The sequence below is a fragment of the Anser brachyrhynchus genome, assembly GCF_964034855.1.
Source record: "Anser brachyrhynchus genome assembly, chromosome: 1".
Classification (NCBI taxonomy): domain Eukaryota; kingdom Metazoa; phylum Chordata; class Aves; order Anseriformes; family Anatidae; genus Anser; species Anser brachyrhynchus.
The window spans coordinates 59698605-59724580 of record NC_137694.1 but is presented as its reverse complement, the minus strand read 5'-3'; the positions used below and the strand labels follow the sequence as shown (position 1 = coordinate 59724580).

Here is a 25976-nt window from a genome sequence, read left to right as displayed (position 1 = left end):
ACTTTGGCATTTTTGGCCAAATCAGTAAAAGGTAAAGCAAATATGCATACGCTTTTCTGAACTTGTCTTATCATGCACTTGCTTGTTAAAACAGAGCCGAGAAGACACGGTGCTTGCTTGGCCTAGAGTCTTCCTTAATCAACATCCTTGATGCTAACTCAAAAAGCAGTTTATGGGGCAACTGGAAACTACTTATGAATGGAATTCACTTCTGTAAAGAAAGCTTACCACTAATTTACTCATTTATCTTAGAAAACTTATTGGGAATGTAATCTGTCTCTGAAAAATGTAGCTACATTACTGTATCTACAGGGACTGAATGCAGTATCCCATTATTTGATTTTCTTTTCTTTCATTAAATGGTACAAATAAGACTCATACAAGTCTTTCACACAGATATATGTGTACATTTGTTAAGTACATTTACAGAAGAATATAGAATTTATTCACTTGCCATTCAAACACTTAATGATTAATTATGGTTACTATGGAGACAAGGCTCAAATTTTGCTACCTTGATGAAAAAGATATATTAACTTCAGTGGGTTTAGATGTGAAGTCCTTTTTGAACTAACTGAAAATAATGAAGCTTAATTCACTTTTTTTTTTTTTTTAACTTCTGCACTTTACCACATTCTGTGTAATAATTGGAGTTTTATGTAAATTCTAGAATGTAAAAATCTGTGACTTGTGTCATGTGTTTTACATGACATGGAAGGATGGCCAGTAGGATTTTCTTTATCGCTTAAGTGATTTATGAGAATAAATTGTATCCAGTGGGAGCCCCGTTCCTAAATAACTGGAGTGCTTTTGAAAATCCAGCTGAACCCATCAATTTCTCTAATTAAGAAGTTTTTCAAGTCAGACTACTTGTACGTTTGGGAGGGAGATGTTTTGGCTCATGTTTCAACTTTAAGTAGCGGATTTATTGAGATTATTAAGCTAATGCAGCCCCTTTCTTTCACACTGGTTGGTATATCATGTGCTTACTGCCATATGACTGGAGAATTCTCATGCAAGTATGCATTCTCCATCTATGCATTCTCACCTCTACAGTGGTAGATTTAGTCTCCATTTTGTGATTTTTTATTTTTATTCTTTATCTTCTAGCAATGCCAAGTGTTGCTTTTGAAGTTTCATTTGAAGCTATTCCTTATTTGTTTTTTCCTTCAATAATTGTAATTTGTTTAGATGGTTGTCAAATTCTGATGTCAGGTATTGCTATGAAAGATACATGAGATACACAATGACATGAATGTGATTGCATGAATCTCAGGATGAGAACAAAATTTGGATTAATTTACAGGAATTAAGTGATAAAATGACCTATAGCTATCCAGAAAATCTTCTTAGCATTGCATCAGCAAAATGTTACCTATGAAGAAATTTTCCATCACAGAGATCTGAAAATTGCTTTTTGTGCTAATAGCTTTCCTCCCTCCTCCTCATAGAACTTCAGAACAGTTAGGGACAGAAGGAGTCAAGGTACACAAAATGGAAGAATGTATTATGTTTGTGACTTCAAAATAATGTCTTATTCTTAGAATGTGTTTAAGAATTCTTAACAGCTATTGAAATTAAAAACACTTCCCTCTCCATCCCTCCAACCAAAAAAAAGTCTGTTAAGAGCTGTGATAGATATCAGAATTGCTACCTCTTTGTATTGAATTGGTGGTAAATAATTTAGGTTACCTTTCCCACCTACTTCTCTGTACCTTCTTCCTTTTTTCAACATACCTATCTCAGTCAGTGACAGCTGTGGCAGATTCTTTTTATTCATTTACTGTTCTGCTTTTACAATGTGATAGCAGCCTATTGTGCATATAAACATGCATTTCACAGAAAGTGGAGGGCTTAAAGAATTACACAGGAATACATTGCACTTTTCTTGGAAAAAATATAAAACCAAAATTTCCTAAGGGAATAAAATGGGAACAAGCAAATAATTTGTTAGACTTTTAAGACCTACATTTCCTATATGTTTCACAAGAAACTATTAAGGAGCTGTAAAACATACAATCTACAGAAATTCTTCTCATTTGTATTTTAATCAATTCAATCGTCTACTCCCTTGCATGTAGTAGAAGGTTAGGTAAGTTTGAGCCTTTGAAGAGAAATATTGCCTTTACAGATCTGATCTAATATCTCCCTAATTGCTTCCTTTATACAGTATTCTCTATGCCTTCTTTACAGGTGACCAAGGGATTCTTCTTCCTTTGTCTGAGCTTGCTTGCGTGCAGGGTGGTGAGGTGGAAGAAGTCGTGGAACCATGCAAAGGATGGAGCCATGCATTCTCCCCTGCCTCCTCTTCCTTTCTCACATACAGATTTTTGTTGTTCACCCTGGGACACTGTTGGCTATCCATCCACCTTATTGCATGGCTAATCTAGCACTGAATTGATTTACAAAAGTGGGGCATAGGAAACAGTATTATTCAAGTTAGAATCAGTGCATTACATATCAAGGTTTTATGACAGAGATTATCTGGAAATATGTATGTGTCTCCTGTAAGAATGCATGAAATGCTAGCTTAAGTAGCAGTCTGAAGGACGTTATGGTTCATGTCTTCTTGAAGACTTTCAACACTGTAATTTTGTGATTAGATTAGGTTTTTCTGATTTACAGAGAGATGCAGTGGCCTAATTAACAGTCAATTCAGTCACTTCAGATTTTGGGAAGAACTGAAATGGTAAAGAACATGATTAACCTTCTGTTACTTTTGAAGAGAATGCTGGTATTTGAGAAAGATTTAGGCCCTGATGCACTACACTTTGAAGTCACTTGAGGACTGTTTTATCATCTCCTCTGACCCTAGTCATTGATAATTCTGTTCATATAACTGTAAGAGAAAACACTACCATTTAAACACCTAAAAGGAAAAAGCAAATTTTTTATTTTTTTTTTAAGACGGGAAAGTTATTTTCATATTGGAATCTAAAGCCATTTTAGTTCATTTAACTGAATATTCTTAAAACTATTTTGTTATTTATTCTTCGGCTTCATATTTCCATATTTGCTTTTACCTATTACCGTTTTGGCCAGACCCTTTCATATAACAAACTATAAAATAGCACCGTTGTACTATAAAACAGAGATTTTTACATACTGTTTGATATATGTGTATTATTGATATGCTAAATTTTACATACTGCATTATATGGAGGAAGAAAGAAGTTACCTATACTGTTGCAAACAATTACCTGGAAGAATCATTAATGGTTTGAGAGCCTATGTATGCTTTAACTGCTTTTAAAATCTTTTGTCTCACAAATTGCAATTAACTGCATCTTTGCAAGAGAAAGAAAAATAAAACTGTATTAAAACAAATGTATCTATAACCCATATTCTGTCAAAATGCCACAGATGGAATTAATGGATGTTTAAAACTGTATATGTTACCTTACTGCTGCTGTTACTGGGAATGTCAAACTGTGCAAATATGAAGGGGTAGACAAACAATGTTATCAGACACTGTAACACAAACAGCCTGTTGCTTGTATAGAAGTGCAAATAAAAAAAAAAAAACACCACTTAGACAAGGCTGATGAATGACTCCAGCAGCCAGTGTTCATAGGTTAATTTAGTGCAATTGGATCCATCAAAGGCCCATAAATTTGTAGGCTTTTGAGGGGCACAGGACTTTAAGAGATTTTGTGCAGGACATTTAAAACAGGTTAACAAACAGTAATATATCAACCACAGAATATGTTACCTCTGGGCTGGTTAAAACGTTCTGTTCTCTAAAAGACTTAATATTGGAATGTTTAGTTGCATTGTTCACTGGGAGAATGCCCATTGGTTGAGATTGCATCAAGCTTTTTAAACCATAGTTTTTTTTAAGTCTTCCGATGTTTAACAAATAATTTATTTACAGCAAAGTATCCTGCAGATGGCACATTCATTCTTCATTCTTGTGGATGGCATGTTCTTACATTCTGTAGTTTCTGTTTCCTGTGTTCCCTCTACTTGTATTCTTCAAATGCACTTCCTGAAGATGTAAAAGAAAAAAACAAAACAACAACAAAAATTTATTCCAGATGGGTTTAAATATTCTGTATTCTGAATGACCACGCAACATAGATTAGTGAGAAACCAGTTATCCTGGTTACCCTGAATGCAATGCTGGAGTTATTAGAGCCCTTCTGCCAGTTCACAGAGAACTTGACTATACAATATTTCTGTACTCATTTCCCCATTCTTCTAGGCATAAACAACTTTATTGCTGTCATTGTTGATCTGAGTAGTTACAACATTAACTATATTTTGCATAGTAAGGGTACACAGAGAAACCCTACCATACCGAAACTATTACTTTGGAGCATTTGGAAGAGGAAATCTTTTCATACTCGAACCTGGATGGGCTTAGATGTGCAGTAGGTACCAAAAATTTTCTTTCTTTTAGAACAACGATATTTGAAAAAGTGGGATGCATAAGGGCCAGGGAAGTTTAAAATTGCAGCTGCAGGATTTATGGATCCTCCTGGGCTTTGGTACCTAGTGAGTAGAGGTTTTCAAAATTGCTGAGTGGGACTCTGTTACCTACGTGTTGCATAAGCTGCATATTAGATGTGTAAGGTTTCTGTTGGATAAGGCCTTTAGTGGGATAAAAAGTGTGGGTTCACTGCAGGAACTGCAGCCAAATCATTTGTATTTTCATAACCAGAGTGATGTGCCAGGCAAATCAAGAGGGCTTTGGAATGAACAATACCCTCATTTCACTCTTTCCATACACAGGCCAGGTTCCAGAAGCACTGAAAGTTGCAATATACATCTTTTGGTTTGATTTTCTCATTTACCATGCTGGTAAATATTAGCTGGACTCAAATCTTTTCCCATTCTGTACCAGACTAGAGGCAGAATTAGCAAGTGACAACTTTTGTTTAACAGGAATTGTTAAAAGTCTGTTATCCTAAGAAAAAAAAAAAAGGACATACATAAAAAATCTCCCTGAGAAAAGTGAGGCTTGTTTATGTTGCTCTACCACTGTATTGTCTTCTATTTTATCCATAGAAAAAGAAATGTAATCTCCTCTAAACTTTTAAAAGTATTGAAAATACTATCTGCTTTTCCAATAGACAAAAGGAAAATGGGAGCTGATTTGGTGCATTATGGTAGTTTGTTTTGTTGTTTTTTAATGACTTCCTAATAATAAACAATAAAATATTCTATATACAAGTTTTCCATTGGCTTCTGGTGTCTATTAAACTTAAAATAAATCATAAACTGACAAAGGATCACAAAACTTAAGCTTGCATACAGCTTTCTGATTGTCACTGGCTTTAAATAGTGTTCTGATGGGTATGAGTTAAATTACTATTTTTAGAATATGAAGCCAAACCAAACTAAACCAACAAAACCAACAAGTACTATATTAATCATACCACCATCAAGTAATAACATTGAGCCAAACTAAAAATTATCATCACTGACAAGCCAAATTTGTTAATAATAAAGTATTCATAATGAAGAAATTTCTTTGTTGGAAATCTGTTATTGTAGATGTTCTTATCCCAAAATCCAACACTAAATGAGAAAGAGATGAATCATCTAGTCACTATTTCTGTGATCAGTTCAAAAGGATATGGGCTTGGGCTTGTCTTCATCAAATTTTACTGCTAGCATTATAGAATAATTTTCTTAGGATGGGTTGAATATAGAAACAAAAACTTCAACAGAATTCTGCTTATCCAGAAATTATCATTATTATCCCCCCACCACCACACACAAACGCACACACACATTGTTGTTTGGTCGCTTGTTTCTCTTCCAGCTTTTCTAAAACTACCCTTCTGTCTTTAGTTTTCCCTAATTTGTACCTTAGTTTTCACCTTGAAGCACTCATTCTGGATGAACCCCTCAATTTTCACCGATTTTCACTTAAAGCACCATTGCAGCACTTCTGAAGAGTCTTACACTGTTAAGGATCCTGCCTTATGCTACAAATGGTTTGTTTAACATTTTTTTCAATGATCTAGATGAGAGGATCAAGTGCAACCTTGGTAAGTTTGCTGACAACACCAAGTTGGGTAGGAATGTTGATCTGTTTGAGGGTAGGAAGTCTCTTCAGAGGGATCTGGATAGGCTGGATAAATTGGTCAAGCCTATTGGCATGACATTCAACAAGAGTAAGTCCTGAGTGCTGCATGAGTGACTGGAAAGCTGCCCAACAGAAAAGGACCTGGGGGTGGTGGTCGATGGCCACCTGAACATGAGGCAGCAGTGTGCTGAGGTGGCCAGGAAGGCCAGCGATGTCCTGGCCTGCAACAGCAATGGCGTGGCCAGCAAGACTAGGGAGGTGATTGTCCCCCTGAACTTGTCACTGGTGAGACTGCACTTCACATATTGTCTTCAGTTTTGGGCCCTTCACCACAAGACGGATATTGGGTTGCTCGAGCATGTGCAGAGAAGAGCAACAAAGCTGGTGAAGAGACTAGAAAACAGGAGTTGTGAGGAGTGCCTGAGGGAGCTGGGGCTGTTTAGAGAAGCGGAGGATGATGGGAGACCCCATCATTCTCTACAGATACCCGAAAGGAGGCTGCAGCAAGGAGGTATCTGTCTCTTTTCTCAGGTGACAAGTGAGAGGATGTGAGGAAATGACTTCAAATTGTGCAAAGGGAGGTTTAGATTAGATATTAGAAAGAACTTATTTATGGAGAGGGTGATCAAGCACTGGAAAGGGTTGTCCAGGAAGGTAGTGGAGTCCCTGTCCCTGGAGGTATATAAGAGATGTATGGATGTGATACCAAGGGACATGGCTTAGTGATGGGACTCAGTTGGTCAGACTGATGGTTCAACTTGCTGATCTGGGAGGTTTTTTCCAAACTAGATGATTCTATGATTCTAAGTGTTTATCTCGTAACAATGCATTAAGAAGATGGTAATTCCTTGACTCATCTGCCTTGTTTTTTCCTCATAGTAACAAAGCAAAATAGCCTTATTACTGCTGCCACTAGGTTCTCCCTTTTGAGGAGAGCTCACCAGGATACAGGAAAAGAATTATAAACTACGTGCTATTTGCAAAAAGTCATATATTCTTGAAGGCTGCACACTCATGATCTAGAAGAAGAAAATTGAGAGCCTTATTATAAAACAACGGCTATTTTACATGTAAGTGATCAATTCTCTCTGCTAATGTTTTCTGACTTCAAAATGGCTTAACCATTGCAATAAAGCAAATACCATGATGCAGCAGGGTTTCAGCTCTGGCATGCAGATGGCAAAAGAGCTGTCATAACACACAGGCTAGCTTTGAAATTGAGGGGACATTGCAGTTTGCTTTAAGAACAGTTTATCTCCTGGAATCAGTGTTTTGATCCATAAATACATAGAAGTGGCATTGTTGGTTGTAGCATTAACATGCATGCAGGAAAGTCCTTTGACACGTATAACATATTTTTTCAAAGTATACCATGTTGAGACTCTTGAAAACAAGTGTGAATGCCTGAATCAGGATTTTAAATCTGCATTTACTCTGCTATAGAAAATTGTGCCTTATTTCTCTAGTCTTTGAAAAACGTAATTAAAAATAAATTTCCCATTTGTGATACTTGTTTAATGATCATGTCCTCTGGTCTCATATTTAGATCTGGACAAAGACAATAAGCATGTTAAGATGTCAGTTGCAAAACGTCAACTTTGCATAAGTCAGTTTGTGAACAGAGAAGTGCAGACTTCAAACCTACCACCTTAACCATGGATCTTTGGAGACAGTGCAGCATTAATATTAGGATAACGACTGCCCCACTGACAATGAAGATCACTTAACTAAGTTGAAGATTACTGGGAAGCATGCAGTATCAATCTTATACTATTAGGATGGACTTTCAAACTTCATATTGGCATTAAAAGATCTCTTGCTTTATTGATAATAGATGGGAAGTATAATGTTTGTAGTTTTCTGTAAGATATGATATCTTAGCAGTGAGCGAAGGTCTATCTGAAAGCTTTTTACTTTTGTGGGCAGTGTGGTCAATAACAAAATAATAAGACTGTAAAGTAAGCAATGGGTGGAAATAATTTTCTGAAGTGAAAGAGGCCAAGTTCTGCTTTCAATTTTTTTTTGAAATTACTAAAGTGAAGAAGCCACGTTCTGCTATCTGTTACACCTAAAGCTTCCCTTGCTGTCTTTGATAATGTAGCATGGATGTACAACAAATTAGGATTTGCCATTGTGCATGTTTTGGTCTGTAAATGTACCTGTGAGTTGATAGAGAGCCAATTACAAAAGATACCGTCAATCTTAGAAAGAATAATGTGAAATAATGCAATATGCTTTCTATTTTCTTAATGACATTTTCATAAAGTAAAAATATTAACATATTTACCCCTCTCTCTCAGTTCTGCTTACTATTTATTTAAATTTGAAGATTAGATAAAATCTGAAAGGATTTTGGCTAGCATCTGATCTTTTGAGAGAATCCAGTTCCTATTGCTACTTTGTTGATAATACATTTATGTGTATTTTCCACAAATAAGGATTAAAGAAGGATAAAGAATAAAAATTAGAGGAAGACCAAAATTATATCATGAGGTACACCTCTTTGGTCTTTTTGCTTAGGGTGCAAGGAAATGGCATGAAATTACCCTTTTTTTTTTTTTTTTTTTCTTTTCCTCTTCTTTATTTACTGGATTTCATAATCAGCCTTTCCAGTATTGACTTCATGTGTTAATTCTCAAGGTGTCTTGTAGTCTTAAATTGATAAGAACTTTTTGCCACTGGTTTTATGACACTGCTTAATTCCAATTCACAGTCTTCCTTTATATACACAATTATTGTGGAAATAGCTTGATTTCCTTTTCTTGAACAGAGAACAGTTGTTTTTCAAAGTTCTGTTCAACAGTTTTCCAAACTGCTGTTAAAAATCATTTCACTTAAGGATAAATACACTAAAACTTTTTTTTTTTCTTTTTTTAGCATTTCTCGGAAAATAGAATAATGAAAGAAAGAAAAGCTAGATGAAACCATGTACACTGAAGATAGAAATTAATTCTCCTTCTTGTTCCTCTTTCACACAGTTTAAAATACTAGACATAAACTTAGTGTAAAAATTGATGAAACCATTACTCTGCCTTCCAGTTCAAAACCTGAAAGTTTCTCCCTCTTCCTTACTCCTGCCTCACTAGCTGATGTATTTGCTCATTAAATGAGATTCTAATCTGAAAACAAGGTCATCAATTGTTCTCATAGTTTTAGGAGAAAGAAAAAATCTTGATCTATAATGTGCTTTGGTTTTACACCTATTCTCTTTGTTAAAAGTACAGGAACATCTCTCTTAGTTTTAGAAATGTGCTGACATATGATTAACGTGTGTCCTCTTTATGAATGTTTGTTTATATATATAACTAACTGCAATTGAGGTAGATTTTTATAATGGATTTGTGATATGCAGTTGATTTCCTATTTTTAACCATTCTGGTGAGATGAATAGTTAGTGTATATATATCTAAGCACCTTATTTTTAACACTAACAATTCTAACAAAGCTTTTAGCAGAGTATTCAAGTAATGAGCAAGTGAACAAAGCAAGCTTTGGATAAACAGAATTGATGAGTAATCATTTAATGACTGGAAAAGAGATCCTGGAAATTGTTTGGATTATTCAATCAAATCTTCATATTTCCCTTATTCTTTTAAAGAATAAGGAATTACTTGCTGGATTCTGATCCTGCAAAATTTTACTATTTGTTTAAATATGCAGATATTTTCATAAATCTTATTTCTATGGAATTTTAACTGTTTGGTTTACTGGGGTCTTGTTTTTGAATACTATCATAATTAACGTAAAAAGGTGAACTACTAAATTTCAGTAGCTTTGGTTAGAAGCAAAGGGATTTTAAAGTGATATTAAATTCTCTGAAATTCAAGGTTTTGAGGAGGCTGAAAATAGTTTAATGAAGGTCAATTAAGCAAAAAATAAAATAAAATAAAATAAAATAAAATAAAATAAAATAAAATAAAATAATAGAGCTGCAGTAAACTAAAAAGCTTTATTTTGAGATTAAAATGTTTTCCTTTGGAAAAAACAAAATATTCAATTCCAGAAGTTCCATTGTGAAAAATCTGACTTTTGCTTTTCAAAAGATCTTTTTTTTTTTTATTATTTAATGTAATAATGAGATATAGAAAAGCTAATGAATATTAGTAATATAAAGTATACAAATCAAATTAAATAAACAAAAGAAAGGAAAACAGTCTTTATGGCCTTGGCCTTAGCATTGCAATGGAATGTAAGATAATTCTATTTCCCTTACCTAAACAGTCCAGAACAGTTGGTCTGAACATTTTTAATTTATTATTATGTTTTTTTTTTCACTCTGAACAATAAACTGAAAATCAAGTTAAATCACTTAGCTTTCCTTAAGAAACTTATTGGAGAAACCAATTTCATTACTTCTAGTTCTTACATATTCTATGCCATTTCTGTATTTCTGGACAGCTGCTGTTGTACTAAGGAATCTGAATGATCAGGGCAACATACTCTAGAACACAGAGTATGTTGAATGGAGATTATAGGGATAAAGCCTATTCTGTTTTACCATTGCAGATCACATTCAGAAGAAGAGAACCAACAGATGTAAACAGCTTACTAAGTCTTAGCCAGCTATGTTGGTTTTGCATAATTGCTGTTGCAGATATGATTGTTACATCTACATATCATGGCTACTGAAAAAAAAATATTTTTACATTTTCTCATTGACCAACCATTGTCCAGTTGCCACCAAAAATTAGAAGATAACATCTCTTCTGTTTCAGCTTCTGAGCATTTAAAAGCAGAGCTGCTACTTCAGTATGGACTATCACGTTCCCCAGCTTGGATCAGTTGTTCTACACTGGCGAAAACAATTTGAAGGCTCAAAATGCATTTCAAATTGCAATTTATTTATTTATTTTTTCATTACACACGGCTGCTGACCCAGACAGGTTTGGTGACCCCTGTAGGCTATGACTCAAAGAGCATAAAATATTTCTGGGAGTAGCGGAGATGCTTCTTTTGAAGTAGGGCACACATGCTCTAGTGAGAGTTTGGTATCCTTTAGATAGATGTCTGAGAAGGATGTTTGACTGCTGGGCACTAACAAAAACTACATATTTCTGTAGTTCACAACTTCCTTAAGGCCCATAGTGCTGAAATCCAGCTGGAAAGATAATCTGAGTTATCCCATCTGTTCACTAGAGACTTTGGAGTGGTGAGCCTGTAGCTATAGCATTGTGCTCTGAAGCATGCTTCATTTCTCTGTGCAAGCAATTATGCATGTCTGGTGCATTCATTGGCTGCCCCAGTTTAAGGTAATTTTGGTGTAGGCTGACTGTGAAAGAGCAAATAAAGAGATGGTGAAAGCTGGGTATCTAAATTAGGATAGAGTTAAGGTTGGATATGTGCTCCATTGTATACAGCAGCTGTGGTAATAACAAAGTGCTTCTAAATACCTTCTTTTTATTTTTATTTTTGGTGAATCAGTGAAGTATGTTTTGTGTAATATGTATATTAACGAAGTATTTGGTTTTTAGTTTTCAATATACCTTTATATTTATTTGTGAATAAAGGTCTTATAACAGGAGAAATAACAGTCCTGTAGAGAAAGAAATATTTTGTTTGTTAGCTACAAACAAACAAAACTCTACACACACAGTCTCTGTAATTGGATTAAATCTGGTTTTTGATGCTGGCCTTACATCAGCAAATAGGCATTTGGGGATTTCCAGGCCACATTAATCATTCAGTGCCTACTCCTCATTATTCAGATTCGTGTGTGTAATGTAGTACATTTGTTCATAATGAAATGACTAAAGATCAGCATCAATATGACTTATAAACAGAAGAACAACCCTCCTCTACTGAAATAAGTTTACCAAAGTTCTACCAAATTGTGCATAGGAAGAATGATCTGTTCAAGGACTTTAGAAACTAGACCATCTATAAAAATACTTAAACCAAAGCCAAAATCCGTGATTTTTCTATTAAAACGGGTTATGAGCAGATGCCAAAAAAACCTACATTGGTAGCATGAAAGGCATGAAAACCTAATTGTGCACAAAATCTGAGATGTTCTGCTTGACAGAACATATTATATGGTTCACTTAATCCTGCCTTAAATGCTATACTGAAATAAGAAAATGCAGAGATCACATATATTATCTTACATATATAATTCTGTATATATGTATAAGATATATGTCATATATAAGATAATATTCACAGAGAAAATATTCTAAAGCAGAAAAAAAATTGTTCAGCTTGGAAAAATAATTTGTCTTTGGTATTTTTTTTTGTTGTTGGTGTTAAAATCAGTAAATATCAATGCTATGAATTAGCTAAATATATTCATACTGGGGGAGCCTATCCAAAGAAAAAGCATGGCATTGTCTTTCTTTAATGGAGGCCTGTACACTGCAAAAAGAAAAAAGAAAGACACAACAGTTATATGAGAATATGTATTAGAGCTTTTTCACATAGTTTTTTCTTAATGCGTTGTTTCATTTAACTATATATTCCTTATTTACCATAAATCTGAATTATACTTCCTCCTACCCCTTCTGTATTTTTTATTTCCTCAATCTAATTTTACCCATGAACAGAGGTTAAGGAAAATTTCATTTTTTTTTCCCATCAGATTTCTATTATTTTATTGCCAATTTCCCATCAAGAAGCACTTATAATTTTTCTGCTTCTGTTCACCTCTCTCCTTTTCCTGTACATATTCTTCAATAGTTTTCTTTAATGTGAATTTTTCTCTAGTTTTGTTTTGTCTTCCCTTACCTCAACATTCTATGTTTTATGTGTGATGCAACATGGTTCATTCAGTCCTTCAATATTTCTCATTTTCTGAGCCTTTGATCTAATTCCTTTTCTTTTATTTTCCTCCCCTCTTCATTGTCTTTTTGTTGTCCTTTTCACCTCTTGCCTTCTCTCCTTTTCATTTCCTGGATGCTTTTTTCCTGCATCTAGGTTGTCTCAATTACTACATACTCCCTCTAATTTTTTCCCACTTACAGTTCCCTTTTGAACACCCCCTTCTCTGCTGCTGCTCAAAGATACAAGGCCTTTCTTCTGATCCTTCTAGTTCATAAGGAAAATATTTCCCTGTCTGTCCTTTTACCAGATAAAAAGACATCTGTCTAAAGAATGGCATCATTCTTGGCCCTCCAAGGAAAGTGGTATGTTAGTGGTATCTATCAGAGGGCTAACAGGTATCTTCTCTCCTTTCACTTGGCATTACAGAATGTTTTACCCATCACCCAAGTAACAAGTATGGGAGGAAGCACAGAGATTACTGGCCAAGCTTGTTTTCTTTCTTTTCGTCTTTTTCCACAAGCCTTAGATATCTGTGTGCCCAGATAGGAATAAACCACAGGGTTTTCTTGTCCATTGTTGAGCTCTACCTGAAGTAGACTTCACTTGTTGTCATGTGAGTCTTTTGAGATGTTAAGGTCTAAGGTGATACTTCCCAAGAAGAAGCATACAGCCATTCCTTTAAAAGGTTGAACACTTGAGGAAGAGGTGAAATGGGTTCCCTTTTATGGATTAGTTTATAGAAAAGAAATGGATGCTGGAACTATTACAACTGTGAACAAAAATAAAATATGTCACTGGGGGTTTACAGAAGATGACAGATAACATGTAAAATAGATACTCAGAACTCAAATGGAAGAGACAGTTGGAAGAGAGCTTAATGGTAGCTTAGTCTAAGATCTGTTACCTAAACTACAGGCTCTGTTGAGGATAAATGATATTTAACTACATATATGTACAGTATCTAATACAGCAGGGTGAAATATCTGGATACACTGAACTCCAGAACTATACAAATTATAACAATGAATATTTGAAGTGCTTGGAGAACATACATTTTAAACATTAAATAGTTAAAATTAAGCATGTAATGAATGTAGTGACTATCAAATTCATTTAGTACAGGTAAATAAAAAAATAAAAACCCAAAATAATGATGAAACAAAAAAAAAAGATTGTTCATTTACACAATAAAATGAATAACAGAAGCACTCATGATCACTCATTCTACCTCTTCTTTACAAAGAAGGATGAGTGAGTAGTTTGTGGATAGATGAGTATATAAACACTCAGTTTGGTTTCTTTTTGAAGGAACTTTTAGGTGCTATTTATGATTGGATGATGTGAGTACTTGTCAGTTAATACCCAGAAACAGGATAAAATCTCATAATTACTAGCTTAGCAAATCCATTTTTTTATTCTAAGAGGTGAGATAGAACACTTCATCTCCTCCTTATTTCCTGCCGTGGACGCTGTTTTCCAAAAACACACTAAATGTCACTGTCCCTAGCAGGTAGAACACATCAGTTGTTTGCTACGTTACCAGCCTTGACACAATTTCCCTTCCCTAAAATAGATAGAGCATTTTATTTTTTTGGCCTGGCCTACCTTCTGTGCTTTTGGCATATCAGTGTGGCGCTGAGCACGTACAGAGCGTGCAGACTTAGGTGGCTTTATTGGAGCACAGTACATCTCCAGCCTCCTCAGGTCACAACTCTGGAAGCAGCATTCATCCACTATTCCCTTGTGGTGTAAGCGTCTACTGCTGGATCCATACCCTGTAGGCTTACCTATTCAAAACACAAATGGAAAGTTTTTATGTTAGAAAGAAAATGCAAAGATCTCAGCAGCATTCATATTAAGTTGCATTATTTTAACTGAATCACCAATGATAGTTGTAGAGGCTGCCTGTGTGTATCTGTTCTAAGACAATGTCCTTAGATACAGCTTCCAAAGATATTCCTGGAAATGGCCAGCTTGGATCTTTGTCTATGGATAGCTGCTATTTAAGCATTTGAGCAAACTTACATCTTCTTAGAAGAGTATTATTAAAACATTTTCTTGAACTGTCTTGGCATTGAAAATGGAGAGGAAGGAAGCTATAATCTGGCAGTTAGAAGCCTTGCAAAGGGAATTTACTTTTTAGCTTTTGGATGAAATCTAATTATTGAGCTGATTGAAGTAGCTGGTGTTTAAAGATCATCATGCCTGTGTAGTAGGCAAGTATTTTCTATTGAAAAAGGCTTCATTGAGCCACTATATGAAGATAGAGTATGCTCCAAAGGGGAAATAAATACTGTATACAACTACATAGGGTCTGAGATCTGCAAGCTCAAAAACTAATGGGAAGCAGGAAATGAGGTAACTCAGTAACTAATGATATGCAGCAAAAATAGGGTGATGGTTGATGGAACAGATACAGACAGTGTTTAATATTGTATAGCTTTACACAAGATGGAAAATTGGACTGACATAACATGATTGTTCCTGTGTTTTGTGTTTTTACAGGGCATCTGTAGGAAATACTTGATTTGTTTTTTAATTGCATTTTTCACTCAGCTACATTAAAGGGTGACATTTTCATTTACAGAACTGTCAAACTGTCTTCTCTCTCTCTTTTTTTTTCTTTTTCCTTTTTCCCTGGGATTTCTGATTTCTTTAGTAACTAGAGATTTCACTGCCAGACTATGCAAAGATTACACACCCATTATTTCCTGGGCTTGTTTGAATAAAACCCAGTTGGATGTGTGGTTGTTCTATTATGATATTAGAAATGAATGAACAGTAAATTCACACACACACACAAAAAGCAGTTGCTGACTTACTACATCTATTTTTAAATTCTGGTAGATTTTGGTTTCAGACAGTAAAATTCTGAAAAGATTAAATGTTTTGTTTTGACATTTTCAGCATTAAATGTTTCCATTTAGACATGATACACATTGGATAAAACTCCAAAATATGGAAAAAAATGAAAGAATATTGCACCAAAAGCCAAAAAAACGAAGCAACTTGATTCAGTCAGCTCAACCATTTTCTTTCCTTTCTTCTTCCTTTCTTTCTTTCTTTCTCTCTTTTCTTTCTTTCTTTCTTTCTTTCTTTCTTTCTTTCTTTCTTTCTTTCTTTCTTTCTTTCTTTCTTTCTTTCTTTCTTTCTTTCTTTCTTTCTTTCTTTCTTTCTTTCTTTTCCTTCCTTCCTTCCTTCCTTCCTTCCTTCCTTCCTTCCTTCCTTCCTTCCTTCCTTCCTTCCTTCCTTCCTTCCTTCCTTCCTTCCCTCCCTCCCTCCCTCCCTCCCTCCCTCCTTCCCCTTTCATTTCTTTCTTTCTTTCTTCCCTTCATTTTTATCACTGAGACCAAAAACCTGTTATTTACAGATTTTGGCAAAGAATTAAGTTTTAAGAAATTACTCAAGCTAAATAAAGGAAAAAGGTATATCAACAAAGATGAAAATTCAGTTTCTCTTTGAGAAATTCTTGCCTCCTATGCTTATACAGCAAATTCTAGGTTAATATCCATATACCTGGTCTGCAGTTGTCAGTTTGAAGACAACAACTGCATTTTGCAATTCTCTGTGATTAAAACATATGTCCACTGACAAAGAACCCTTGAGGCCTCAGTACATCCGTAAATGAAAAGACCTCTAGTGGTAAAGTATGTCTAATATTTTAGCCAGCAGTACAGTCAGCTAAGAACTAACTATCCCCATGAGCTTTGTAAACCCAGACAATAGGTTTTTAAATGTCTTTTTCCAGGGACTATAAATTAAACAAAAAGAAAAACATGCTTACTTGGTATATTGCAATCCACTGAGGCCCTCTATACTGTACATTGTCTGCTAAATAATTTGTTTCATAAGACTAAAGAGAATAGCAAGCCAGGAGTAGATTACGGTAATATTTTGATTTGTGTGTGTGCATTGTTTTCTGTGTATCACTGGAAAGATACAGAGTTGGTGGTTTCTGTTTTTGTTGTTGTTGTTTGTTTGTTTGTTTGTTTATTTGTTTGTTTGTTTTGGTGTCTTTTTTGTTTGTTTTGTTTTGTTTTCCAGACTATTTTCACTCACTAAGTTATAAGTTACAAGCTTTTCCCTAGAAATATTTCCAAAGCCTATTAATCAGATTCTCATAGCCTAACACTTTTGAAATTCAGCTTTCATGATAAAATCTGGAGTGTCATTACTGTGTTGGATACCCGGAGCTCTTCAACATTTTGTCTTACTCCCATTTAAAACATGGAAGGGCAAATTCTGTTCCTGTATATGAAGGTGTAACTTCTCTTAATAGATCCAGCTAAACTGGCACAAACTGTTGATTAGTTAAGCTCACCTTTCTTTTCTCAGTCTACCAATTTGTCATAAACAAACACATTCTACAAGCAGATCAAGGGAGGTGATTGTTCCCCTCTATTTTGCCCTCATGAGGCCCCACCTGGAGTACTGCATCCAGGTCTGGGGCCCCCAGAGCAAGAAAGATGTAGACTTGTTAAAGTGAGTCCAGGGGAGGGCCACAAAGATGATTAGAGGGCTGGAGCACCACCTCTCCTATGAAGAAAGGCTGAGAGAGCTGGGGATATTCAGCCTGGAGAACAGAAGGCTCTGGCCACCTCACTGTGGCCTTTCAGTACTTAAAGGGGTCTTACAGAAAGGATGGAGAGGGACTCTTCTCAGGTAAATGACAGGACAAGGGGAAATGGTCTTAAACCTTTAAAGGAGAATAGATTTGTATTAGACATTAGAAATTCTTCTCTGTAGGGGTAGTGAGGCACTGGAACAGGTTGCCAAAAGAAGTTGTGGATGTCTCATCCCTGGAGGTGTTCAAGGCCAGGTTGGATGGGGCCTTGGTCAACACGATCAAGTGGGTAGCAGGCATCCCTGTCTGTGGCAGGAGGCTTGAAACTATTTGATCTTTGAGGTCCGTTCCAACCCAAGCCATTCTATGATTCTACAATTTTTTTCTTTTGAATGGTATTTCACAGAAGCTAACAGGCATTTAGGTTTGGTTGATCCTTTGACATGCTGTGATCATGTGTTTACTATTATCATCCCATGACTGATAATAGTAAAAATAAGGAGGGACAGTTTATTTATTAATTTCAACTGGCTTTCCATGATCTTTCTACCTAGAAAACTGTCAAGCCAATAGAATATTTTAGGATTAGTATTATTTTGCACTTTTAAGAATCATACAGATGTCAGATCCTCATGACATTCATAATAGATAGACAATGTTATCTCTCAGTGACAAAATTTAAATCAATAAGATGAAATATCTGTGCTAAGAACTTCCACAGGTTAACAACAGAACTTGATAGTAGAAATCTTTCTTCCATGAGTAGCAAGACTCTAACTTGCAAAGTCATTTTGTAAAACAAGTGATCTTGTTCTTTACTGAAACCAATTATTTACTCTATAGAGCACTTACTAGGGTAATTTTTCTTAGTGACATATTTTGGTCAGCATGTTCCTCTTGGAAGAAACAGTGGCTGATAGCAGCATATTTATGGGATCCATTTGTATAAGAAAGGTTTATAATGGGAATAATGAAAGGAAATGTAAAGTTTCAAAGGTCTCAAAAATTTGTTAGCTCTTTTGTTATTTAACATTGTTAACATTTACCATTTAAATAAGCCAAAGATGAACTGGTTGGTAGAGGTGATTTTTTTGGAAAGTCCTTCATCCTTTTTAGTAATCAGTAGTTCTTTCCAATTTGTCCATGCCAAGCCTATACTTACACAACTTTACCTGTGTTTTGCCATTTTAAATTTTGCTCAATTATGTAATCTGATGCTTTCTTTCCATATTTTTTTTTTTTTTTTTTACTGAAGGCATATAAAAAAAAGCAGTGATATGCAATGGGATATATAGCATTTTGTGAGTGTATCAGTATTGTTTGTGTTGTGAAATCTATGACCTTCTGGTAAATATGGTCATTTTCACAGCAATATATTTGATTTGACTGTACATGAAGTAGAGGAACTATGCCATGTACTGTAGCTTTAATAATATATCTCATTCATTTGTGTATCATGTCTTCCCATCCACATTTATTTGTCTTTGCAAACTTTAAAAAGTCCTAAGTTTTATTCACGTCTAGCTACTGACTTGTGTGATCATATGCAAGTCATTTTACCCTTCAGCATCTGAATGCAACTGTTTATAAAGTTGATAAAATACCTTGAATAGCCCATGAAGCATTACCTGCCTTATTTAGTAGTCAGTAGCAACATTCCTCCTGTATAACTATATGTTTAAATAGTTAATTCAAATCCTGAATTTTAGAATCTTTCAGGTAAAATTTCAGTGTACTTCAAAATTATTTTTACTTTAGCCAGACCAAAGACATGTACAAGTTGTTCTTCTTTATGACAGAACGTTAATTTTATCAAGCAGGATATAGTGTCCTATAGTAGTTTTAAAAACCTCTACGGAAAATGTAATGAGTTTGGAATTAAATCACTAACACATCAGTGATGTGGTCAGCAATGAAACAGCATTTATTTATAGACTGAAATATTCATGTATTGCAGGGCATACTAGCTACTCATCCTTCATTAAAAGAATAACATAAGTATTGTGAAGTTAAATGATATTATTTAACTTTTCCTTTAAAAAAGTTTTCCTAAGGTTTTTGAAAGACCTACCTAATCAAGTATCCTTAAATTCTGTAGGAAATAGAAACTGATATTATCTGAAGTGCTGTATAGCAGGTAAAGAAAGTGAACAGAAATTAATAGGAAAAAATGATTATTTTTCAGTAATCAGTATTCTGGGCTGTACTTTTGAGAAGTGTCTAGTGCCTACATTAATTTAAGATCAATAACTTTGAAATTACTGCTGTCCTCTTACGTGCTGCTGTGTATATCATTACTACAGGCAAAGATGAGATAAAGAATTACAAGGAATTACTATCACTTCTGCAAGTATTATTGGTACTCCACTCATCTTCTTCTCGAAGGACTACAGGATCAAAATGGTCCCAGCTGATCATTACCAAAGTATGTATGCAGATCTAAGGAAATGTTCAAGCTCCTACACAGTCAGTTGGGCTAAAGCACATATTCAACATTAAGAACATGCCTGAGTGCTCTCCAACACAGGGACTAATTTAACTAAGAAGTTAAGTTAATCTGTAGACCAAAATCCATATGAGTAAATAAATGTGTGTTCTGTGTGTTCTGCACATTTTATATCAGTATTCTATTCCTTAATTTTTGATGATATTGCCTTAAAATACTGACTGATCAGTCTGTGTCAATATACTGGGCACCCATATAGCTCATTGTCATCCTTCTGACACAGTTTCATTGCTGCCTTCCAGCTGTTATCAAAAGTTTCCTTATATTTACTCAACCTTCAAAGTGCTGCCTGTGGACATATAACAGTCCTAGGCATTCCTTTTTGCTGATGTACACTGATTTCCTTGGAGGTTTCTTTCCTTTTTTGTCAGTTGCAGGCTCAAAAGAGGTCTCATATCATGTAGGTCAAAGTTTACTTAATAGAATTTTTGGCTCTCATTTAATCTACTGCACCAAATATGTGAATGTTTCTTTCCATGTGCTACAACCAGATACAAAGTTTAGTCACACTGTTCTGAAGTTAACTGAAAGCAGGCCAAGTTCCAGAATTCCAATAGTTAAACAGCTGGCTTCTGTACTAACAGCACTTCCCTTTAAATAATGCAAAGCCAGTGGAGTAATTCAGTAGGGCTGGTTTATGCTTGATTTCTTTGTTTCCTTCCCACCCCCCAACCCCAAATGTTTCATTGATGCTACCATGCCTTCTGCTAGACTGACGGCCTCAATGTTAGAAGCACTGGTGTAGGTGGACTATAAAAGTTTCAATTGTCAAACTACCTAGACATTCTTTAGAGAATTAAAATCTACTGTTATAACACTAGCATGAGGAAATGACATGAGAAACAGCCCAGAATAAACACAAAACTAATCTATTTTAGAGGACTCTAGAAAGAACTGTGGTATTGTGTCCTCGAGGTTTTATGTGACTCTTTATATGTGCTGTACATAGTGTGTTTTTCAGCCCAGGAGCAGAACTCAAGAATGCTGTTTAGACTGTAATTCAGAAAAATATAATAAATCTGAAAAACACTGAACCATATTCCTAACTTACTAATAGAGTCAACCTTCGGTTATAACTGCAGCTTTTAAAGTAACATGAAAGGCTATTGACCTACTAGTGTACAGTGATCTTTGAGAATTTTCTTTTTGACCAGAGAAACTCGATATGTTTTTCATAAAATATCAGGGTAATATAATTTGTACAATTTTGAAGCACTGACAGCATTTTTGGGGTATTTCTGTGAGTGATCTTCCAAAGTGGTGTGATGACAAACTCTTTTTCTCATTTACCAGTATGTCCAATTTGTAGCCTACAGTATCTGTATGTATGTAGGCATACTGAGGGGCAGTAGGTCAGCCAGAGAGAATTTGTCCATGCCTGAACAAGGATGAGGCTCTCTACTGCTATATTGCAATGTAGAACTACAACATCTTGTACTCTGGGTCCAGGCTGGGAGCTGGTGGCTTGAAGTATTTTTGAGTTCCATGTAGTGTCGGCCTTTTGGTGGCAAATAAGACTAGGGATGCTGAGTTTGCCATTCATTTTACCCAGTTTCACTATCTGAAAATTAGGGGTCCAGTTTAAGATAGTCAACAGGCAGGTGTGGCTGAGTGGCTTAGTCTGTTTTGGATGCATTACTCAAAATTAATTGTCCTCTGAAAGACCCTGTGTTCTTTCTTTGACTACAGATAAAGCTACCTGATCTTCTCCTAGAGTTTACACACAACCTCTAGATAACTGAAGTCAAACAAGATGATTTCCATTGCAAGTGATTTGTCCTAAATCACAAAATATGCTGCTGGTGGAGTACGAATCCATTTCCATTTCCATTTTAGCAATTAAATATGATGACCATATTTGTTCTGAAAAGCATTCCATCCAGTCTGCCATTTAATCATGTATCTCCATGCCCCTTTGACTATGTTTTGTACAGTAAGGCTAGTATCCTTCCGTATTTGTGCATTATAAATAAATGTGTATGCAAAATGTGTGTGTTGATATCACTTTTAATCTCCTCACAATCTTAGACAAATGATTTAATATTATATCAGGAATACTTCTTGAGAGTACTCTGGAATTTCGAATCAGTATTTGGAAAATTATGAGTCAATGTTCAGTCAGCGGGAAATGCCTTTATTTTGATACTTCTATGAAGTATTGAAACAAACATACAAACAAGCAAAAAACAAATGTTATGACCTGCTGTAAAGTTTCTTAACCTTATGATTTCAACTTTGCAAAGTAGGCAATCTGATTTTCATGTAAACAAGTTGCATGTATTTTGAAGCTACAATATTTAATATTTAGCTTCCATTTTCCTTCAATGTTTTGTCAGTGCCAAAAAATAATTATGCTTAGACTGATTTTTGTTTGTATTCATCAAAATAAGCATATATTAGCATTTATAAATGCTCAATGAATGGATGATCTAGCTCTGAAGTCTAATTTAATATGCATGAAAATAGAGGATAAGCTTTATCAGTATGCACAAGTAAAATCTTTATGAAAGCATATGCACTTGTTAATAGTGAGATATTGCAAGAGAGCTACTGCTTTGCAGAATACTGGATTGCACTAATTACTGAGTCAAGAAGGCAAGAAGATCTTTGCTTGCTGTCCTTGTCCTTTAAAATACTAGGCAAGTAAGACAGGCAAAGCATAGGCACTCAATTAATACTCCTCTATAAGAGAAATCTACTAAGTCTTGACTTAATTACTTGAGGAGAATTTTCCCTGAGTAATTAACATTTATAAGATGCACCTTATGAAAAAATGCAAACTCTTTAACATTCCAAGTGGTGAATAAAACAACTATTTCACTTTAGTAAAATTTGTTACCCAACAAATGTAGATTTATCCCAAAAGGTGTCTTAATTTTAAATTTGCGTGTCTTTGTTTACCAGGTAGTCTGTTACACAGTAGAAGAAGGTTGATTTTTCCTTTAGAAATACTCTTTTAGAAGCACTTTTTTTCTTCATTGTATATTAAATTGAAAAATAAAAATAAAAATCCTCTTTCCCTAAACTTATTTCCAAAGCACAGCACTTGTAACAATTCACTCTCACATGCAGCTGCACCGTACTTTGCCCTCTTTATGGAACTGCTGCTTTGGAGGCCATTAAGCATACTAAGCATGTGATAGAGCCATTATGCTTCCTTCACACAGTAGTTCCTAAGCCAGTTGCAACGTGTGAAGAGAAAGACCTATAGTTTTTTTGAGTATTGCACTGGGATATGAAACGGAAATTTTAGAGTTTAGAATTCTTTTGAGGAAAAAAAAAGAGCAGAAAGAGTGGGAAACAATATAATGTATTATTTTACACCAATTCAGTGCTCTAGAGGGTGAAAACCTTGCCAACCTAGCACAATTTACAAGCCTACGTCAGATTCCAGGGCTGGAAAGTGCCAGATGCTGCCAAAAAATATATACTTTGGCAAGGGAAATGCTTTGCTGGACAGAAATTCACTACTGCAAGAATGGGCAGGTTTATCGAGGTTTAGGACAAGATAATTAGAAACCAGTAGGACATTGCTACATTTGGATATTTCCCACTATAGTGCATCCAGGAGGACAACAGTAATACAGTCATCCATCCATAATGACAATACGTTCTTTCTTTTTCTTGTATATGCTCTCACAATAAATAATTACTGCTTACCCTTGTGTGTGGTAGAAGGATGATCAATCATGTTATGACCTTCCATGCCTTTCTTATCTCATAGCCAATGTAAAATTCTGATTTATTTGGATTGTCAAATGAATAAAAATGCAAAAAGTGTAATTGGGTGAAATCCTAGCATCAATGAAGTCATTGGGAAATCTTTTAGTGCAGCCAGGATTATGAATCAGGTGTCAGAAGCTACTATAGAACCTGATCCAAAATCTATTAAAATCTTTAAAAATTTAAATATTAAAATTTTTAAAAATGAAAAATTAAAAAGGACTTCCACTGCCCCTAGTGGGCTTGGCATCAAGCTGATAATGAACAATTGCTTGCATTGTCTTCCAACCTTACAGTTCAGTTCATCTTAGTGGCATCTGGAGAGATTTGCATGGAGTGGATGTGATGTGATTCCTTGAAGGAGACAAGAACAAAAGAATCCTGATGTACAACGTGAAACTGAATGACTGTTTCCCGGAGTTAATCCTACTGACTGCATAACAAACAATACAATGTTTTGCAGTGTGTAACCAGGATTTTATCAAGGTACTTGTTCTCAGCTGTATTCTGGGAAATGAAAGCAAATAACAAATGACAAACATGGCACTCTTATTCCTGCATCACCTAGTTAGAGGGAGAAGGTTTGAATGGCTGTTGCATAATACTGAAATTAAATATCTCCTCTCTATCTTTCACTATATCCATGGGTGCAGCTATTGTCACACATTACAATTTCTATTTCTGCTTATATGACAGTAGTCCTTCCAGGGTGTAAGCAATTAGGAGGAGGCCACTGTTATCTAATCTATTATACAGACAAATGTTGACATTTTTCTTTCCCTCATTAGAAACAATATGACACCAGAAAGGAGGGAGAAAGAAGACACTAGGAAGGGCATGGCTCACTTCTCACTCACATTAGGTTTGTATTTGTCTAATAAAGTTAACTTCAGCAGATTTACTCCAATATGTGCTAAGTTCTGGAGCTATAGGCTCTGTTTACTGAGATCTGATATCATTGTGAAGGGCTTTGTCAGCAAGAAGCATCCAACCTTGTACACTACTCTATGCAGCAATCGAGAATAAGAAATAATCAAGATTCAGCTTTGTACTTGTGCAGTAATTTGAAAAGTATTGCCCGAATCTTGTTTAGACTTTCAGTAATTGAACCTTTCTCTAGAAGCCAGAAGCATTAATTACTTAAAAAAATATTAAGCAAAGGTAAGATGACAATGTAGTAGTTTTCTTATGGCCAACACTGCAAATGTGAAAACTTATATCTAATTGTCTGCTACTTTTGGGCTATTGGGATACTTTTACTCATGAAGGTTGAATTTCAAGATGCCTGATTACCAAGGACAAATTAACCACTGCATTCTGAAGGGAATTAAGACAGAAAGATTAAGAGTCAGATTCTTTTATCTTCACTGATGTTAAACAGTACTTTATCCTAAATAAAGAGAGCTCTTTGCAGGTAAAGATACTACTTAGTTTCAGGAATATTTATGGAATCTAGCTATCAATTATTTGCACAGGAGAAGGCTGTGACAGTGCCAGGAACTGAACCTACATCAACTTAAGCACTAGGCCAATGTCTTAACCATATACCTGTCTTCCATTAACCTTACTTTTGACTTGTTCGGTCATGTAAAAATCTAATCTTGAAAGAAAGCATTCCTTTGAGGTCATGATGCTCCTGTTAAACTTGTCTAATGAGATAAAAGAAAAAGTGAAACTTTCCAGTGAAGTACATAGTCATTAGGGAGTGAGGATGAAGTCAATGGAGTGAGAGAGGGACAGTGAGTTGTATCTGGAAACAACAGATAGCTAAATCTAGCTGAAATATACTGCTATGCTTCATTCACCTTTCACTCACACTGGTTTCTACCAGTTGTAGCTCCATTCGTTAGTGATTTAATATTGCAAAAGGAGCTAGGAGGATAAGTTCCAGTGACAGGGACATAAAGAAAAGAAGCCAGTGCTGAATAATAAATGAAACTACTCTTATTCTCCTTGACAACCAAGCACACCTTCTTATTACTGAAGACATGCAGAGAGATCATAATCAAAGTAATGCTGATATAGTGCAGGCAGAAATTGGTTCCAGGATAGCATCTTATACACCAAAACTACAGTTTCTGTAGGATCATTGAAGATAGCAGGGCTTATAGGCAGTAAAGTTTTATATGAAGCAAACAGGCAGTAATCCTGTTTTTACAGGGCTGACAATGACTTCTCCAGACACAATTTTTAAAAGGGAATGTGGTTTTCTAGGTAGATTTTTTTAAAGATCTCACTTGCTAAGTTTCTATGGCTTTTTAAGAGAAGTTCAAAGATTTTAAAAGTTCATTTCCATTGAAAGATTTTTTTCTAAGTAATGAAAATTATTCCCTTCTACTATTATCTTTCCAACTAGTTTAGACTTGATTAATGATTGAAACCTCAGCATC

General features: G+C 35.2%; 2 protein-coding genes across 6 annotated transcripts in view; one reads left to right on the top strand and one right to left on the bottom strand.

Annotated features, from left to right (window-relative positions):
* Positions 1-455: 455 nt before the first annotated feature.
* IGF1 (insulin like growth factor 1) overlaps positions 456-25976 on the bottom strand; it is a 54608-nt gene continuing 29087 nt past the window's right edge. Inside the window, exons 3-4 of the mRNA XM_080559080.1 lie at positions 14399-14580; positions 456-3988 (exon numbers count right to left, since the gene is read on the bottom strand). Coding sequence (XP_080415206.1) covers positions 3929-3988; positions 14399-14580 — 242 coding nt within the window. The 3' untranslated portion in view covers positions 456-3928. The remainder of the gene's footprint in view (positions 3989-14398; positions 14581-25976) is intronic.
* Positions 14620-25976, top strand: part of LOC308179238 (uncharacterized protein) — a 213420-nt gene continuing 202063 nt past the window's right edge. For 4 of the 5 annotated variants that reach the window (XR_013940292.1, XM_080559116.1, XM_080559117.1 and 1 more), the window contains exons 1-3: positions 14620-19782; positions 23883-24072; positions 24375-24448. The gene's annotated coding sequence lies outside the window, so the exon portion shown is untranslated. The remainder of the gene's footprint in view (positions 19783-23882; positions 24073-24374; positions 24449-25976) is intronic. The other variant, XR_013940291.1, reaches the window with a different exon arrangement.